Source organism: Dermacentor variabilis, chromosome 1 (genome assembly GCF_050947875.1).
Source record: "Dermacentor variabilis isolate Ectoservices chromosome 1, ASM5094787v1, whole genome shotgun sequence".
NCBI lineage: Eukaryota > Metazoa > Arthropoda > Arachnida > Ixodida > Ixodidae > Dermacentor > Dermacentor variabilis.
The window spans coordinates 227,835,087-227,854,122 of record NC_134568.1 but is presented as its reverse complement, the minus strand read 5'-3'; the positions used below and the strand labels follow the sequence as shown (position 1 = coordinate 227,854,122).

The 19,036-nt window shown below is 44.5% G+C and overlaps 1 protein-coding gene across 5 annotated transcripts in view; it reads right to left on the bottom strand.

Moving 5' to 3' along the window:
- The window catches only part of alpha-Man-Ib (alpha-Mannosidase class I b), a 64,119-nt gene that overhangs the window by 14,901 nt on the left and 30,182 nt on the right, over nucleotides 1–19,036 (bottom strand). For all 5 annotated transcript variants that reach the window (XM_075670332.1, XM_075670352.1, XM_075670340.1 and 2 more), the window contains 3 exons: nucleotides 17,783–17,906; nucleotides 12,837–13,034; nucleotides 1,376–1,507 (listed from right to left, as the gene is read on the bottom strand). In XM_075670332.1, the coding sequence (XP_075526447.1) occupies nucleotides 1,376–1,507; nucleotides 12,837–13,034; nucleotides 17,783–17,906 (454 nt within the window). The remainder of the gene's footprint in view (nucleotides 1–1,375; nucleotides 1,508–12,836; nucleotides 13,035–17,782; nucleotides 17,907–19,036) is intronic.

Below are 19,036 nucleotides of genomic sequence, written 5' to 3'. Positions count from 1 at the left end.
CAAACTTCTTAATCTCATCCGCCCACCTAACTTATTGCCGCCCTCTGCTTCGCTTCCCTTCCCTTGGAATACAGTCCATAACCCTTAATGACCATCGGTTATCTTCCCTCCTCATTACATGTCCTGCCCATGCCCCATTTCTTTTTCTTGATTTCAACTAAGATATCATTAACTCGTGTTTGTTCCCTCACCCAATCTGCTCTTTTCTTATCCCTTAACGTTACACCTATCAGGTGCAGTGGTGGCGTAGAGGTAGAGCATCCACCTCGCGTGCAAGAGGACCGTGGTTGGAATCCCGGTGCCGCGCAATTTTCCAGCGGATAAAAAAAAAAAAAAGAAATCCGCGTGTTGATAAAATTGCACAAACAGGCATGGAGTGCGGCCTGATCCCCGGTGACCAGAACCGGTAACACACTCCCTCACCAGAGCAGGATTGGCCACCCTGGTGCAGTACTTGGCCACCACCTTCCCATATGAACACAACAATCAAACCCTGAGCTTATTTCTCGACAGCAAATGCGATGAGTGACAACTGGTACAAGGTCAAATGCCTCCGAGTTTACAGGTAATCGATGTGGTATAAAAAGGAACAGGTTGGCAAGAACAGACTAGTGGAAATTACTCAATTTTCCAAAGCTAACATGAGCCAAACACACAATCTTTTAGCATAACTGCTTACTAGTTTAATTGTTTTACCAATGACAATGTAATTGCAATGTTCCAACATTTTAAAATAAGCCAACTTGCTAATAAATGCATGTGCATATTATTATTCGATATTCAATACTAAGTATTCGTATTCAATTTGTACTCAACAATGTTGACATTTGCACAATCCTAGCCAAAATACCACAATACACAGCAATCACTAGATACACTTATACTCTTGCAAATTACACTGGCACTTGGGTGCTGCCAATGCATTAAGCACATTAGCAACTTTCACAGTGACAGAACATGTTTTACCTCAGTGCACATCACACTGGGCGAGCAGAAGTAACAAATCCCATGTCGACGAGAATGTTCTTTTAAGTGATTGTTTGGTGCCCTGTCAGATGCTGGCAACCATTACATAGCATACTATTTAGTTGTCAGTTCATATTTTTAGTTCATATTCTTTAGTGGTCGGCGTAGAGTGCACCGAGCAATAGAATATAAGCGAGCCTTTTAGATGCCATTATGGCACAAATTTGTCCTTTTCGCACAACTTGGTGAAATGGTTTCCATGGATATCCAAACAGCACAATTGGCACAGTTCCCACACCACTGCTGTATTGTCTGTACTCCTCCAAAGATCACAAGTATTTATATGCACTGAGTGAACAGCCAGCTCTTCTCCACATAAAAAATGGGCAGATGTTAAATGCTTACAAACCTTGCAGTGCTTCTCAAACCCCTGGAAAATACGCCAAGCCAAATCCCGGTAAGTTTCGTTGCGTGTAAAGTAGTACATGTACCAGAGGCTTTCCAAAGTCTCTGGCCGAAGAAGATTGTGTGCATCATTGCCCTGCAAAAAGCAAACAATGCTATATCAGCATTGTGGCTATTGAGTTGCATAACTGTAGGCACACACACAAAGCCATAAATAACAATATTTTGTATAAACAGAAAAAATAAATAAAGTTGAGTGACCAGTAAAAGCCTTTTTAAAGGTTAAAAAAGAAAAGTCTCTAATTCTGATTTGTGAATGTACAAAACAAAGCAGGACATAGCAAAAGAATAACTAAGAGCAACAATAGAAAAATGCCTATATAGATTTATAAAGATCATTGATATACAGGCAATATTGCTAAATCTTAAGCTGTGAAAGAAGTAAGCACTACAACACATTCAAAATTCACATGGTGAACACGATGTGAAAGTCTTACTAGCAGTTCTTGCAGGAATACTGTTCTTATGACACCTGTTTTTACTAATAATTTACCAATACAGAATACCATTATACTACATATTGCAGTACCCCATTCATATGCTATGAAAAAAAAAAAGACAAAAACATACTAACCGGGAAAACGTACGATCCAAAGTCACTCAAAAATTTGGAAGACTCAATTATAGTTGAAATACACGTAATGCAAAGTGTTGCGCAAATCACTGCAGCATGAGACACTGACACACGCTGAACCGATGGTGCCCCGAGCGGTACACAGACACGCAATTGTTTTTTGTGGTTACGATTGTGTACCTAAGAATTTAGCCTGGGTCAGTAGCTTCCTCGGGTGAGGGGTTTTGGCGGGAAGTTTTGATGTGCCCACTCAGTGAGCATCGTTAAGGCACAAGACGCCGACGCGCTTCAGGCTGTAGGGCCTGAGCAACACGAGACGCGCTTTGTTGTTTTCCCACTTAGTAGCGTTTGACGACGGCGACGAAAAATCTAAACGAAATCGACTTGGTGATCAACACCGGGATACAACGTTGCCAGAACGAAACCTGACTTCGTGCCGCCTGCAGCACGGAATGGCAGCACGTTCGGGTTACCGCATGCAGCATGATTCCAACGGCACTGATAGCACTATGCCACATGCTCTGTCAAATGTAAATGAAGATATTTCTTGCGGTAGGGTTGGCAGCGAAGCATGAAGCACGTGAATGGTGATGTGCGACGTGACGATTCGTTGGTACCGAAAGAGGAAACTGAGCGTGCACCGGCATTTTCATGTGAGACAGGTGGGCGAGTTGCGGGGAAGCTGCTGCAGCAAGAGGCTACTGTTCGCGATCGCGTGCACCTTGCGACTTTCCTTGTTTACACGGGATCTAGCGGCCCCGAAAACTTAACATACAATCGCAGTTTGGCAGTGCACTGAAGGTTGGTGCCGAAAGATTGTGTCTTCCGGGAACGTATTAACGAGGTGCAACTGTAGTGGGTTGTTTTCTGTGTTCTCGATGGCGAACGTTGGCACCAGAAAATCGCACAAAACAGGATCGTATCAACAAGGTTCTACATAACATTATAGCATATTTTAACATTTTCTCTAAGCGTACTCTAAGTGAACTTAATTTTGAGTGTATGCTGTAGACTAAACTATATAGGTCAATACAGCACAGTTCTACTGCTTTTCAGAGTTACAATTTATTTATAAAGTGCAAAAATAGAGTCAATATATCACAATCTGGTGACACCATCTTCACTAACTTGAAACACTGTGAGCTGCAAGTAAAAGCATGCATGTGATGGGCTGACATTTAAGTATCTTTACTGACTATACGAAAACTTGCTGCAACAGTGCTTCATTGTATTTTTATAAAATGAATTCTCATTTCTACATACGTAAGCATGATGCTTAAAAAAACGAAAATAGACAGATCATGACGCCAGTTCTCTGAAGTGGTGCCCCTATCAGCAGCTTTACGTGAAACCTGGCCCGACACCCTTTCAATAATGCCTCACATGGTGTACAATACACACACTACAAGATGACACCCCAAATCCACACAGGAGGTGAAATTGAAACCAGGTAACAAAATCCCAAAGATTGCAGCATGGGGACTGCCTAATTCATGCATCCTGACATCTCCAAATGGCAGCCTCCTGTCTCTTTTTGTATCTTGGGACAGTACTCTAAAAGAAAAAAATCCATGTGCCAAGTCCACAACAAAAGCCTTGTGTCCAGTGCTCCTCAATATGTGACCCTTGATCAGCATACGAACATCTCCTTTCCCACCTCATCTATGCAAATGCTAGCTAGCCAAGCCTACAGAGATAGCTTAGCCAAACCAAAAGCATTTTTTGTAGCTCCAGTGGCACCTACAATAATACCAGTTGAAATTTAATTGCGGGGCTTAACGTCCCGAAACTGCACAGTGGGTTATGAGGGACATGTGGAGGAGTGCTCAGGGATAATTTTAACCACATGGCCCTCTTTTATGCGTGCCTACATTTAAAGAGCCATTAAAGAAAATATAATTTGAGCTAGATTGATAGAGTTTTCATTTAGTCTATCAGTGTTTTCTGTGTGCCAATACAGCCAAAACTGTTTATAATGAACTCTACAGTTCCGCGCAAAGTGGTCATTGCATCACTAGTTCGTCTATGTGGACTCCCATTTACGAAATGTTTTATTCCATAGAGCAAACTTAAAAATAAATTAGAAAAAAAAAAGCCTTTAGGAACAGACAAAAATTAACAATACCGTAGCTGGAGTCTACATTTACAATTCGTCACCACTTCATTCCACAATAGGTTTCTGAGTACTTTCATTTTTGTTTCCGGCACTTTTCCAAACCTAAATGCAAGTTTCCATTAAAAACGTCACCTAAAGAATGAAAAGCAGCTTCATAGCCCTTTCGAAAGAGCACCTGACTGGTTCCGATCAGCTGCCATTTTGAAACTACGAGCGCATCCACCGCCATTTTTTTTGCAAGAGCTTGTGATATATTTTATGGCAAATTAGTTCTGCGGAATCCTGCAATCTGGAACAATATGTAAAGAAAGGGAAAGCTTTCATCTTCCTAAATTCAGCATGAAGCTACAGAGGAAACCCACACGGATTGCTCATGAACAAAGTTTCCCAGTCGAGGAAAAATTCGTCCTGGCCTGGACCAGGGCCCGTATTCTGAAACGTTCGCCTTCCGCGAAACTATCACCTTGACCACGCCTCCGTCAACGGCACTCGCTGATTGGCCGTTTTAGCAAAACCGAAAAATAAACAGCGCCATCTAGTAGTTCTGGCCTACCCCATTTTAACGCCATGGTGTCGATGGGTCCTCTCGACATATATTGAATAAACGAACATGTCTTTTGGAGTCTCTTGGCGTTCGGTTGGTGGTGGAGTGCAGTAGAGATAAGATAGGTGGTAGTTTATAGTAGCCTTTTTGGTGGCGTCTTACACGCGTTGTTTCACGGCGATATTTGTTGATTCATTTGAAGTAAAACATCTCGCACTTCCTTATTCAATTTATTTTACCCAATGCGGCTGTAACCAACCACTGCGCAGAACCCGTACTGCGGCCACTACACTCGAAAACAACACACCCGAGCCGCTCTGCACTCGCACGGCACAGTCTCTCATACGATGTGAAGCACTCGACAGCGCGTGTTGGTAGTACACGCTAACGTCACGGATAAGCAGACGCTTGATCTATTGAACGTGACTATCGCGGCGGCGAAACTATCGCGGAAGGTGAACATTTCAGAATACGGCCCCAGGATGAATTTTCACTAAGATGTAAATCATAAGTGCCTTGAAATGTGGTCATTATAACCGAAAGATCCTTATATCTGGGATCGCTATAAGTGGATTCGACTGTATATGACTTTTACCTAATAGTTCTGTGAAAACCAGTAAGGTGGAGAGAAGTAATTAGTAATGGGAAAGTTAGACATCCGCCCAATCGTAGCAATTGTTACAAAGGAAACTTTGTTATGCAGAAAATTGCCGCCGAAGGTCCCACTGGTGCTCCTCAATTTGAACTACCCACGCCATAACGCAGGAGTTCACATAATCTCCACATGACCTCCCTCTATGTCGCTTCTATGTCTTTTATAAACTCTTTATTGCACTGCTTTGTGGCTGCACGTGTTCTGCTAGCGTAAGTTGCTCCAAGAAAGCCATATGACCCACAGTGGTGAGACACAGCAGCCACTCTGTGTGAATCAGTCATCTGGTGTCACATATGAGAGGTGCCATAGTCCATAGCAGGTGGCATGACTTCGATTTCCTATTTTCATCATTTTCTCGCTTACAAAAGCTGTGTTTTCATTACAAACGATGAACTTGTTATTACAGAAGATTAATCTCTCAAACTAGCTCAACTTAATATTTTCCTTTAGTGCCTCTTTAGGTACACATGTGTTTCGCCCTTATCAGAATGCAGCCGCTGTGGCCGTGAATCAAACCCGCAACTTTGTAATCAGCAAAAGAATAGTCACTTAAGCCACTGCAGCGGGTACAGTAATACAGTCGAATTCCGATGATTCAACTCTGACAGGATTAATGAAAGTGATCGAAATATCCGGCGGGTCGAGTTATACCAAGATGCAGAAGAAATGCCAAAACACACTGCTGATTCATTTGGCTGTGTTTGCCCAATTCTAACATGACCCCCAATCAAATGCACCCCCACTTTCTATGTGTCCAAAGTAGAAAAATAATATTAAACCTCCTAAACAAAGTAGAAATCTAAGGTGTATGTGATTTTGTCGCAAGAAAAATATGTAAGGGTCTAATATGTGTTGCACAACCGTGCAGGCAAATTACGGCATAATTTTCTTCCTAAAAACATATTGTGCATTAGAAATTCGGTAAATACCATAATAAGAAATTGCAAGCTACCGTTATTTCTTAAAGATGATGATAGGGCAAGCCAAAAAAAGGAGTTTTCGACGGGAAATTTCGATGTGTGCCCAACACATTCACTGCGCCCTAAGCTCCGCAGAGACATGCTGCCACTAAAGAGGCCGCTATTGTGATAACGATAGGGGCCAGGCATATGAATTCTGAGTGGACATGTTTGAACTATCCGGTGAAGGCCAATTTTAGGATAGAAATAACGAAAGTTTAGGCATATAGAAATACATGGGCACTGGTTGGGGCCTTTGGTCGGGATCAAATTAACCAAAAAATCTAATTAATTAGAGTATTAACAGAAGTCTACTGTACCGGCGCCTCCCTCTCTATTGGTAGTTACTAGGCTTGTGCGAATATTTGATCAAATACAGTTAAACCTTGATATAACAAAGTTGGTAAATCGGCAGTTTGCTTCACTATATCAAAATTTAGTTGTATTGAAATTCGACCTTTTATGCAAATAAGTATGGTCGCCGATCGATTTTTCTTTCACGGAAAAGGGCTGCAGAATTTTCTAAATTATCGGGCAATCGAAAAAAGCAAATTTGAATGAGAAAACAATTATATATTGATGAATTTGGGAGTTGGCGACGAGTGATACGGTTTCATGCTATGTACGTCAACGATATCTTCTCGGCGGTAAAAATTAAGTGAAGCCAGCCATGCTTTCGTGTGCACTCCGCCCCCGCAGCTATCAAGAAAAGTGCCGGCAGCAGGGAGTGGACGCTTCGTCTGCCTCTCACTCCAATGGGTCACCGAAACTCGACATTACGCAACCTCCAATACTAAATGCGCAGTAAGACAGCTTACATGGTGCCATGCCGTCTCAGCATGCCCACTCTTTGCACATGCCACAGATTACCTCTGAAGCACGGTGCGCAGCTGCATATGTGCTCAGGCAAGCTGACAGCCATGTGCAGCCACAGCCCAGATGCATGCCACAAATCAAGAAGCACGCCAACTTAAACCTTCACTTCGCCCCCTCGGGTGCGCTTGACCGCGTTACCACGAACTGGCTCCCCTCCCCTCTTTCCCTTTGCTTGCGCGGCAAGGAGGCACTCATGAAGCCACCATAAATTCTTGTCTCACCCTAACACTTTCACTCGCGTCTAAAGCACACTGTGTGGGGGTACAATAACATCTTATCGCACTTGCACTTTATACGGAATATGATGCGGCTCCACTTCGAGGGACGTTCTTGTCACGCACAGGTGGGGTAGGGGATTTGAGAGGACTGTTTGCAAACAATCGCTTGTAATTCAATCACTTGACCATCTGTGTCTGTGGGAGTTGCTATTTGTTGTCTTGGCATTCCTTTGCAGCAGCAGTGAAATATTGTTATATTGAAATCGCACACAAACACACTTTGTTATATCGAGGTTCTAAATACATGGTGTTCTATGGACAAGAGGTTATGAAAAGTTAAATACTTTGTTATATCGACAATTTTGTTATACTGAAGTTCATTATATCGATGTTTAACTGTATTAATGTATTCAATATTAACTTCTGCTCGAATTTCATTTTTTGAAGTATTTGAAACTAATAAATATAGATTTAAAAACCTGGTAGGTTTCAGTGCGCAAGTTTCATTGTCATAACATCGCTCATAGTTATGACAAGCTAAGGCAAGAATTCGTTTACAGTTGCTGCCTGACTTTTGCGGCTGATAGATTATTCAAATATCGATCTCGTGGCACCACCACCTTCTCTCTTGAATCAGTGCACGACAGCAACCAATGTCCTGAGCGCTTAAAGCTCTCCGAATCGATTTCTTGGATATGACCTGCATGTAACAATGTCTCTGAAAATAGCAGCCATGAAGAAACCTTGCATCATTCAGGCTGTGCCCCATACTCCCGCTTTCGCTGGTGAGATGGCTTCTCAGCTTCCCAAGAGCAATACGGCAACTAGAAATAAACTTGCATCGACTCAGCGTGAAACAGTAACCTTGGTCACCAACATCCGGTGAAGCAGCGCTGAGTGGACCTACCGGCTGGGGCTGGCATGGCAGTGGGCAGCACATCGTGGTACGTTTCGCGCAAATCGGTGATTGGGCCCGAAATCATGCACACAGGCTAGGCTGAAAAGCAGCGAGAGTGCCCAGCAAGTTTTTCTGTCTGCTTACTAGATATAATGAGATAAGCTCGCAAGTAGGCGGGCGAGTACTGTCAGGGATACTGCCATAGATACTTTCGGAGATGCTTTTGCGGGATTTAGCACAACTTGGCACTGGACGCGGTGCTGTTTACGCCTGCCAGCATTTCAGCTGCTGTGCCAAGCTCACTCACTCTCTGTGAAAGGAACACTTTTGGCCGACTGGTTTGCTCGACACATCCTGTGCCAAGTCACGCAAAATCTCAGAAAAGTGACCTCTGAAAGTGATCGCCCAAGAATACCGCCCCTGAATTTGCTTACTGCTGGCATCGCATAGTCAATGTCACACTTTGCGCCATTGCCTGTATCACGCCAGGCAAACGGAAAACACTCTCGCAGCCTCAATCATCGCGAAATTTCAGACTGAAGGACAACATGGAGAAAAAGACTAATTTTCTGTGCTGTTCGTATTGTAATGCATGAAAACATCTGAATAGCAGTACTGTGAAATTGAACTGATTCCAGGGATGAAACTGCCTTATTCTTTGCAAGAAAAGTACCGCATTTCCATGACTGTAAGTCGACCTATTTTTTAAAAATTTGAATATCTGAAGTGGTGGGGTCGACTTACAATCGAAACCAAAACATGGCACCGCCAAAAAAGCAAGACCAATGAGATATCAGGGGAGCTACAACATAGTTACAATTTTATGTTTGCTCTATGGCCCTACCCATAGCTTTTCACTATCCCGCGCATTTGTTCACTTTTTGGAAGGGTTTTTCAACATTTTTTAGAGTTTTACAGCGTACGCAACACTCATGGGGGGGTGGGTGTCGATGGTTGATTTGGAAGTGCCACTGTTCCATTTGCGGCGGCACCCTCAGAACGGTGGCGCTTGCGGGGAGTGTTGATAGTTCGTGGAAGAGCAGATACCGCTCCTGTGTTTCTCTTTCCCTGTAGCTCTTAGTTTGACGTGTTCGATTTGACTGCTGGCTACGTGCTACTTCCACGCTTTCTCGGTCGTCATGACTCATGTCATGAGTGCTCCAGGCCCATAAACATGCAGCGTTCATTCACGGCAGCGTTCAAGAGGGCTGCCATCCTTTACACCGAAGAAAAAAAAAAATCACTGCGCAGCGCCGAGCAAGTGCGATATTTCTGAACGGGTGGCGCGAGAGTGGCGACTGCAGCGAAGCAAAATTTTCATCTGTGATGGCAAGCGAAGAATTTCCCACAGGCCGAAGTCGGGACGCTTTCTGGAGCTGTAGGCCAGGGTTGCGGCGTACGTGATCGGTCCCTGCTCGGTATGCGTGATCGGTCCCTGCCAGTGAAGTGCGACATGGTCATGAAACAAGCCCAGATCTTCGCCTTTTAAAGACATGCTCCGCCGTGAGTACGAGTGGCTGGCGGCAGAAGACCGCGAACTTACGCCAACCGGACCTGTCAAAAGAGCTTCCCTGACGGGTGCATGTGGTTGGGTGCATTCAGCGTGGGCTGCTGTTCCACAACATGTCATGGTGCGGTCGTTTGCCAAATGTGGAATTTCGCTGAAAGACGATGTGCTACGGGACTGTAGCAGCGATGACGATGGTAGCACTAGTGAGAACGATGGCACAAGTGAAGACAAGTAGTCCAGTGACCATACCAGCGACTAATAAATTTTCGTTATGGAATGCGCCCTCGGGTACGCTCTTTTTTTTCCCCCTGTCACATGCGATATGGAGGGGTCAGCTTGCATTCGAGTCGACTTACAATCGTGGAAATACGGTACCTTTTTTAGCTTTGTCACCTTATGGCACTTGTCAAGGTTTTATGCCAAATCCACAAATATTAAAACTGTTCAGTTTGAAATTATTAGACACTAATTACTATTCGTCATGACTTCGCTTCAAACCAATTTATATATTTGCACTACCCTTGTAGTTATCACACATTATCGGGGTACCACAGATAGCAACATTTAAAGGGCCCCTGAAACAGTTCAGACAAATTTTGTAGACGTGTAGGGTACAGCTAAAGTTATTCAGTTGCCCCACAATTTGTGTGAAGCGTGTCATATTACGAGTTACGGACGATTACAAGTTACCCTCCTCCATAGCCATGCATTTTCTCCTTAACTAACTCGCCGACTGATCGGGGCTAAGTTCCGCCTTCACTGACTCTGCATCATGATGGCACCTCATGTCATCTACTTCCGGTTGTCTAGGAGCGTGCGCGTGAAGCCTCTCCAACCTCTTCACCAGCTGCTTGGCAGTCGACCCCAAGCGAGAGCTATCGAAGCAGCGTACGCTGCGAGCATTCTGTCACAGCGCTGAACGTGTCTGGTATTCCGGTAACCAAAGGCGAGCTTGGCGTTTCAACGGATGGGCAGAGGCATAAACTCAAGCTGATGAAGGAACTTTAGTGTCAACGTACGTGAGCGGCCTGATCGGTCTGCACGGTCCAGCCACCTGGTGGCGCAGAGCTTAAAGGGACACTAAAGGCAAATACTAAGTCAAGCTAAAGTGATAGATTAGTGCTTGAGAATCTCTAATACGCCAATATTATCGTAAACAGAGCATTACTAATAGAGAAATTGAGGTAAATGCACGACATGATTAGAGACTCCCCCGGGACATTCAAGCACTTCCCTATGACAAAAGCACTCCTGAGTTAAATTCTGTCACTAGTACTCTACTACTGGTTGAAAAAAACATCCTTGTATTATAAGATGAAATAAAATGCCACCTGTCCAATTCTATTTCATTTTTAGAAAAAAGAACTAATTGAAATCACTGTGGACAACGACGCGGGCGGTTGACAGGTTTCGTTTTCGCTCGACCCTGAGTCGCCCGTGCTTTCGTGTTTCACTACTTTCCTGATTGCGTAGTGCTGCGCTGGTTTTGCTGGCTCGCGAAACTCGCACAAACTGCAAGTAGCAGAGAATTCAACTTTCAAGTGATGTCGCGGGATGCGCAAACGGTCCATGCCACTGGACCGAAAAGCAGCTGCAGAGGCGAATCCACCACTCTTTCTTGGCTCAGTACCGCCGTCTGTCAAGTGCTGTTTTACTCACCGACGGCAGCAAAGGGTGGTGATGGTGTATGCAACGTCACCACTCCCCCGGTTAGGTGGCGGGAGATTTTAATTTCGAAAAAGGTATTCGTACCCTTCAGATGCAATTTTCTCGTAAAATAAGTCTTTTCTTGGCACGAAACAAGTGTTGCAATGTTTCTGGAATGGTATGTAAACAGTCCATGCCGATTTAGTATTTTAGTGTCTGTCCTTTTAACCAGCCAAACAAAGAGCTAATATCTAACCAAGTAAAGAACATTTTAAACATTTACAAAAACAACGAGTTAACGATTACGCTCCTGAGAAAAATTTAGACCAGCAGCAAAGAATACACTTCGTTACTGCTACTGTGTTTGGTTGAGCTCTGTGCCACCAGGTGGCTGCACCGTGCAGATCATTCACGTTTGCACTTCTGCTCATCCTGTGAAACGGCACAGTCAAACGGCCAGGCCCTGACCCCTTACGCTTGCATTTACCCGAATACTTGACTCGCGAAACGCTATTGTGGTAGTAATATTTTGGTGTAAAGTGACAGCCGCAAACGAGCAAATCCTGGCTTCTAACGGATAGCGACGGTCCGGTGTGCTGCAGCCACTCCGCTCGTCTGCTGACTTGCAGAGGGACACGATGTTGCAGCCTGATATATTGCCAGTCGCTACGTTTGCAGCCCACAACGCAGCAAAGGCGAATCATGGTGCTTGCAAAAAGACTGAGACAGACACTAACTGCGGAGCTTTCATCAACACGAAGCACGTTGTAGCACAAGCAGACCACAATTGCTGTGTGCCGGAAATGCGCTTAAATGTAGTGAGAAATTGTTCTTGTGCATTCTCTTTCTGATACTTTGTTTTTATAAAAACAAATTAAGTAACATTCCAGTTATTACGAACAACATTTGTTCACCATAAATTTATCGATTACGCGCCCTGGTTAGCCAATCGGATAGCTCGCCCTACTAGCGTCATTAGGACAATTTACGTCAAATGGTTAGGGGCTGGCTAAAAATTCAGCCGAGCGGTGTGCTGCGATCGGCAGCGATGTACACTTTTAAGACGTTATAATAAATTACACGCTTTATGCGGAGCACTTAAATGCATCAATTAATGATCAGAAGGACCTACTCTAACGACTCAGTACGTTTGTAAAAAATCGTCAAAATCGTTTCAGAGTCCCTTTAACGTATTTTTCTTTTAAAGAAAAGTGCATTTAAATGATCCTTGAACTCATGAAGCACGATGCAAGACACACTGAATTAGAATTTTTGGATGCCATTATACAAAGCAGGATATTGTCTTCAGTATAACCACCTAATCTAAAGTGTTGTATACAACATGGAAAGATTAAAGAAAGAAACAGACCTTATGCAGCAGAGAAAGGGAAACAGCCCATCAACTCACCTTTATCAAAATATCACGAGTGCCCTGTGGTTTAAGGTTGAAGTGGGCAATCTCAGGTGACAAGAATGTTGGGTTGATTGAATACATGCGTATACAAGTGTCCATAAGGTCTAAAGCAAGTTCCATGTGACCTTGTGGCATTCCTCCAACAACGTGGCCCAACATCAATGTCCCAGGAAAATAGCACACCAAGTGGTCCTGTAATTACCGATACATCATAAAGGGAGCAAATGTGCTCTCTGATCCACTCTACAAACATGACACCAAACAACATAACACTTTGGCAATGTAACTTTGCCTAACAATCACTGTCAGAGTTCCTTTAAGACTGTCTAAGCATCATTTTCAAGATTTATTTATCGCTTTTATTTCTTTTTTTAAGTACAGTGGACTTCTGTTAAGACACTCTTGTAGGAACAGTAAAAATCTGCTCACATAACCAGAAGTTCACCTTAAAAGTTATTTAAACATGTCAAAATGTATTATTCTTGGTGAACCCACATATTAATGATACAAAACTATAAATGAAACATCATTAAAACCAAAAGGTAGATGTAAGAAAAGAAAGATTTATTAGATGTGCATATTGCAAAACAACTGCTTTGCTTCTGTCCTGTTGGTGTCCTGTTGGCATGGAATCTCTTTTCCTGACAATTTTTTCTGCTCAACACAATGATCAGGACATTATGCACTCTTATTCTATTGAGTAATTGTTGCTTGCCAGTAGTACTGTGCAAACCTGTGCGCTGTCACAAAAGCTGACATTTCACCTATCTAGCTAAACATAATTTAAGACCTTCACATTGACAAAAAGAATGCAGAAAAAGATTGCAGCTGCATCATGTGAGAACACCGCTGGTTCTTATGGCTACTGGACAGTGTCATGACCATAAGTGATCAGCCTGAAAAAGAAACTTAAAAACCTTCCCAATTATCTCCATGGTAAGCCCTGTGGGTTTCCATGCTGCTGTCAATACTGGTGCAGCTGTTTAAGTGCACAGAAACACCATTTGCTCCTCGTGTAGCTATCACAGTTGCCTCATCAAAGTCTGACAGCCCAAGCCCTTCTGAGACAAGTAGCAGGCGTCTGTGACGGCAGCAAAAGTTCAGCTTAGCCAAATTAGTGGTTTGCATTTAGCGCATTTATTTTGCACTGTACCTATGAGGAAACAGCCAAGTGTTCACACAGTGTTCCTTATACAGTAAAAGCTCGTTAATTCGAGCCGCAAGGGGAAGCCGCTTCAGTTCAAATTAACGAAAGTTCGAACTAACGAAAGTGAAGGAGAACAACAGTACACTGCGATTTGGAAGCAGTAGGGCATGTCAGAAAGTGATGGCGTGTGCCGCGGGCGCACGCCATCTTCAAGTCGCAGCTCTGGGCCCGACTGTGCCACACCACCGGCGTCCACCGAAACGAACATTAGCCGAGGTTTAACACCATCATAAAGAATTGTGACGGCCGGAACATCCTAAGCTGAAAACGGACATGCACAACCGATGAAGACTGCTGATACAAATACGCTGAACATGTGAATGTGGCGAAGGCCCCGATTTGCCAGTTCTTGATTGCAAGTGCAGCTGCGATGCACTTGATTCACTGTGTTTCGGTGCTTGCCGCACCATCTGCCGCACAACATTAGCAGCTACACAAGATTTGCAAAGCCTCCGAGATTCCCGACGGGCAAGAAGTATCGGAGGTCATGTAGAACGGAGAGGAGGCAGCAGCCGCTGCCTTCTGGCTGACCCCACGCCGGTTAGATTTTTTTCGATTTTGCATTCTCTCACCGTTGTCTCCGTTCCGGAGGAGACCGAGCCTTGTGTGTAGGCAGTAGGCGCGTTTCTCTGGCCGTGTGCAAGGTGCCAAGCCGCCGGCACGGTGGCGCGTAGTTCAAATTATCCGTGGTGGAACCTTCTCACGTTTGAATTAACGGGCTTTTTTGTGCATCGACTTCTGTGGACCTTGGCCGGACCAAATTGTACAGTTCGAATTATCCATAAATTCGAATTATTGAAGTTTGAATTAATGAGCTTTCATTGTATATACAAAAATTATGCTTAACCGGGTTCGTCTTAACGGGAGTCTACAGTAGCCAATGGATTTTTCGGACTCCAAAAATTCAGACTTGTTGGATATTCCGGACTTCGTATATGCACTTCCAGGGTTTCCATGAGTTATTGCATTTTCGCGACCAATTTTTCAGACGAATTTAGCTGCCAAAGTTTGATTTTCCAGACTAAATCACCATTCTGAGCCACGCTACCTGATCTTAAAAGCCACCATGTTGGATTTCCTGCTGGCTTGGCTTCCAGTGGCCGCAATATCGTCATAATCACTTAATGCGGGATCCGTTTTTTTTTTCCTATCTTTCCTTTTTAAAGTTTCAATTGCTATTTTGCATGCGGTATCCAAAGAGCAGGTGTGTCTCGGAGGCATTGCGCATCTTGTGCGGCTTCACATTTGTGTTAATGGCGCCACCTCCTGTGCCTTTGTGAGAGCCAAGTGGTGCGAAGAAACATGCTCGTTTCTTCGTGTCTCGGAGACGTTGTCACATCTTTGTGCGTGCTTGCGCGGCTTCATGTTTGTGTGATCAACGCCACCTCCTGTGCCTTTGCGAGAGCCAACTGGTGCAAAGAAACATGGCTCATTTCTTCTATCTCCATGGCGATCTCCACCAACAGAGGTCGCCAATGTGGTGACGTTCTTGTCGACTGTATACGGAGACGGCAAACTCTTGTGCAAATCTAAGCAAATCTGATCGCCTCCAAGCGATGCCCTGCCTTCCAAGGCAGGGCATCATTAGGGATTTTCTTAAACCGCTCTAAGGCTTAATAAATTTCATTTCTTTCCGTGAACCGAGTTTTTCTGACTGTTCAATATTTAGGACTATATTTCAGTCCCTGCAAGGTTTGGAAAATCAGTCGGCTACTGTGGGACCTTCTCAATAATGGCATCAACTGACGTATATCAGACTGGCGATTAACTGATGATGAATATCAGATTGTGGATTCCACACACTTACTCCAAAGAAAAATTATGAAAATAGATTACAGTCAAACCCTGTGATAATGAAAGCCAGAGAGAACAACATTTAAACGCTTATAGGATTCAATGTATTTCGTGTCTCTGCACCTTATGCATAGGTGTCTACGGGAGAGTTTCATGCACGTGGGTAACAGCATTCCTGGTGCCAAGATGGTGTGCTTAGCAATGCAGGAATGCTGTTGCTCATAGGCCTTGATATGTATGGCGTCGAATCGCGGAGCTTTCACAAAAGTGATCATATCCCCGAAAGTGATGGAGAATAGTACTACTCCATGCCACTGCCACCATCACTAATTGACGCGGGAGGCATACTTTCTGCTGTTGGCAGTCTGGTTTTATATGATGGAGATACCACTCCAAGCCTCAGCCGCCATCGCTAACTTATGCATGGGGCGTACTTTATGCTGTTGGCAGTGCGGTTCGAGATAGCCTCGAGACAGGCTTACCAAAGTAGGCTACCAGGGGCGGTATTCTGTAGCGGTTCGTTTTGGAACCGGTTCCTTTTGGCTGTTACGTCAGGATTACGTCACTCGGAGAAAGAGTGGAACGGGGCGGCGTGAGGGGAACCAATCAACGAGCGGCGGTCTGCCGGAAGATCACGTCATCATTTTTGTTAGTACTTGGGGGACGGTATAGCAATTGAAGGATGTTGCTTTTGATAAAAAAACCTTGGTTTGTATAGAACACTTGCAAATATATTTTCAGTAATAAATGTGAGCTTGCGGCGCAGACGGCTACTGGGAGTTGTAATTTTATTTGTGTTGTTATATTATTTAGTCGCTAGGTGGTGTGCCATACGTTATGCAAACAACTTGCCTCGCTTTGTTTACGTTTTGGACTTGTTCGCGCACCGAAACCGAAACTATGTCGTCGCACAAGGACAGGCGGCTGGGTCCTCATGTTTCAGCGAGGCAGCGCGAAATACTCGTTTCATTTGTCGAAGAGCACCCCTACCTAGCAAAGGCGTCGTGTGTGTTGGGCCAGCACAGCTGACGGCGGCTTTCTGTTGCGCCGTGGATGGGAATCTAACCCATCCTTTTTCTTTGCCCACAACCGTAATGGCCTTGGCGACGGCTGTAATGATCCGGTTGACCGAACGCTGCGACAGTGCAATCGCTTCTTCATTCCCGATGCACTGTTGAAAGCTCCCGGTGGCAAAAAAAAAAAAAAAAAACGCAGCGCGCACAGCACTTAGTGTCGACACCACGAAATCTTTGAGGTCCGAGATGTTCTTCCAGCTCATCGCAAAGACGTCGCACTATGTCTTTGGAGAGCCTAAAATGCCTTCGAAACTCTTCTTCGGCCATGCCGAACGCGTCACGTCGTTGCCTCTCGTCGCGTCGTTGTCTTTCGGCGTTCGCCAGCAGCACAACCTAGCACAACCAAAGGAGCCGCCATTGCCGTCTCTGTCTCGTCTCATCTAGGTGCCGGCTCGTCAGCTGGCGCGAGACTAGCCGGCAGCCACAGTTGCCCTAGCAACCCTCGACATCATGCTCGCCACCGCGCGCGACCCTCGAGCGAACCACTTCTCCGCGGTTCCTCTCGTAGCAGGGAACCGGTTCCTTTCCAGATGATTGGCAACCTGTGTGACGTCATCAAAATTTGTCGTCCCGCCCACCAGGGATGACGACAACGAAGCGCCGACCAATGGCAACAGCCAAAAGGAACCGGTTCCAAAACGAACCGCTACAGAATACGGCCCCAGAAGTTTCACAGTGAACTTCAATTTCTCAGCACACCTTGATGTCTGCGCTGTCTAATTTCACAAGGAAATTCTCACGAATAAAATTTTTTTGCTTGCCACGCTGATTTCGTTATTGGGGGTATCAACTGTATATGTAGTTCATGCTGAAGCTTCCAATATGTGCTATGCTCCCTGAAAAGTAACTTTAATTAACCATACCATTTTGGGGTAGAAGGTCCGACCACGCACAAGTTCTCCAATAAAAAGCAATTTGTTGGGCTCTGAACGCCTAACCAAATGCTTCTGCACACCTTCCACAGCAGCCAGGTAGTCGTCTTTTAGCCTGCATTGAATATTAAAATTTTCAATTAGCAAAAAAAAAGGAAGAGTGCAAATAAAATGAAGCATAACTTTAATTGTACACCTGCAGCCCCCCGCTCATCATGAATAACAGATTTACAGTAATGGATAGTGTAGCATTAACCTTCAGGCAACTGATTACTTATACTTACTACAGTTAACCCTGGATGTAATGAACCTCTATGTAACGAATTCCTGTATTTTACGTATTTTTCTCAATCCCCAATGCTATCCCCATAGAAGCTAATGTATTTGTGACTTCCATGTAACGAAGGCGTTGCGGTGACTGACCCTGATCTAACGAATTTGCGACAACGATCATTTATTATTTACAGCCGCAACTTTACTGAAAATTCGTATGCACAACATGCATTTATAATTAAAAATATGTAAGATAATGGGCAGGCTGCGAGAGGAATGCATACGATCACAAATGAGTGGTCACTGCAATAATGACACAACAGCTGCTAGAACAGCTAGCACCACTCAGTGGTAAGCAGAGCAACCTTCTCACGTGGCCTTCGAGATTGTCAGCCAGCGTGTCATTGCTGCGTCGGGGCCGGCAGACCATCTCAAAGGCCATGCTCTGCAGCTTTTGCTTATGTAATTGTGACATCAGGTGGCACTACTATGCCTGCTCAGTTTGGCGCTTATCTGTGTTAGGCTTACTCCTGTCTCAGCGTGGCACCGGGCATGCTTTCATTGTTGGCCATGTCGGTTCGCTGCGAATATGAGTTCTGTAATCAGAAAACACAAAGCTTTGTCTCCTGAAGACAAACTTGCCACTGTGAATGTGATTTCCGCAGGCAAAAAGAAGAAGAATGTCACTGCCCGGTTCAACATCCCAGCCACCTGCCTATTGACAATTTTGAGTTCAAGAGACAGGACTCGCAATGCAGCGGAGCCGGGTACAAGTTGCAAGAAAAGAAGGCTGAAGCCGTCTATGTACATTGATGTGGAAAAGGCTGTTTTTACATGGTTTCTGAGCACATGGGCACGAAACATGCCCACAAGTGGCACAATCCTGCAGCAGAAAGCTAAGGATATTGCATGCATCCTTGGCCATGATGACTTCAAGACAAGTATGGGCTGGTTACAAGGATTCAAGAGCCG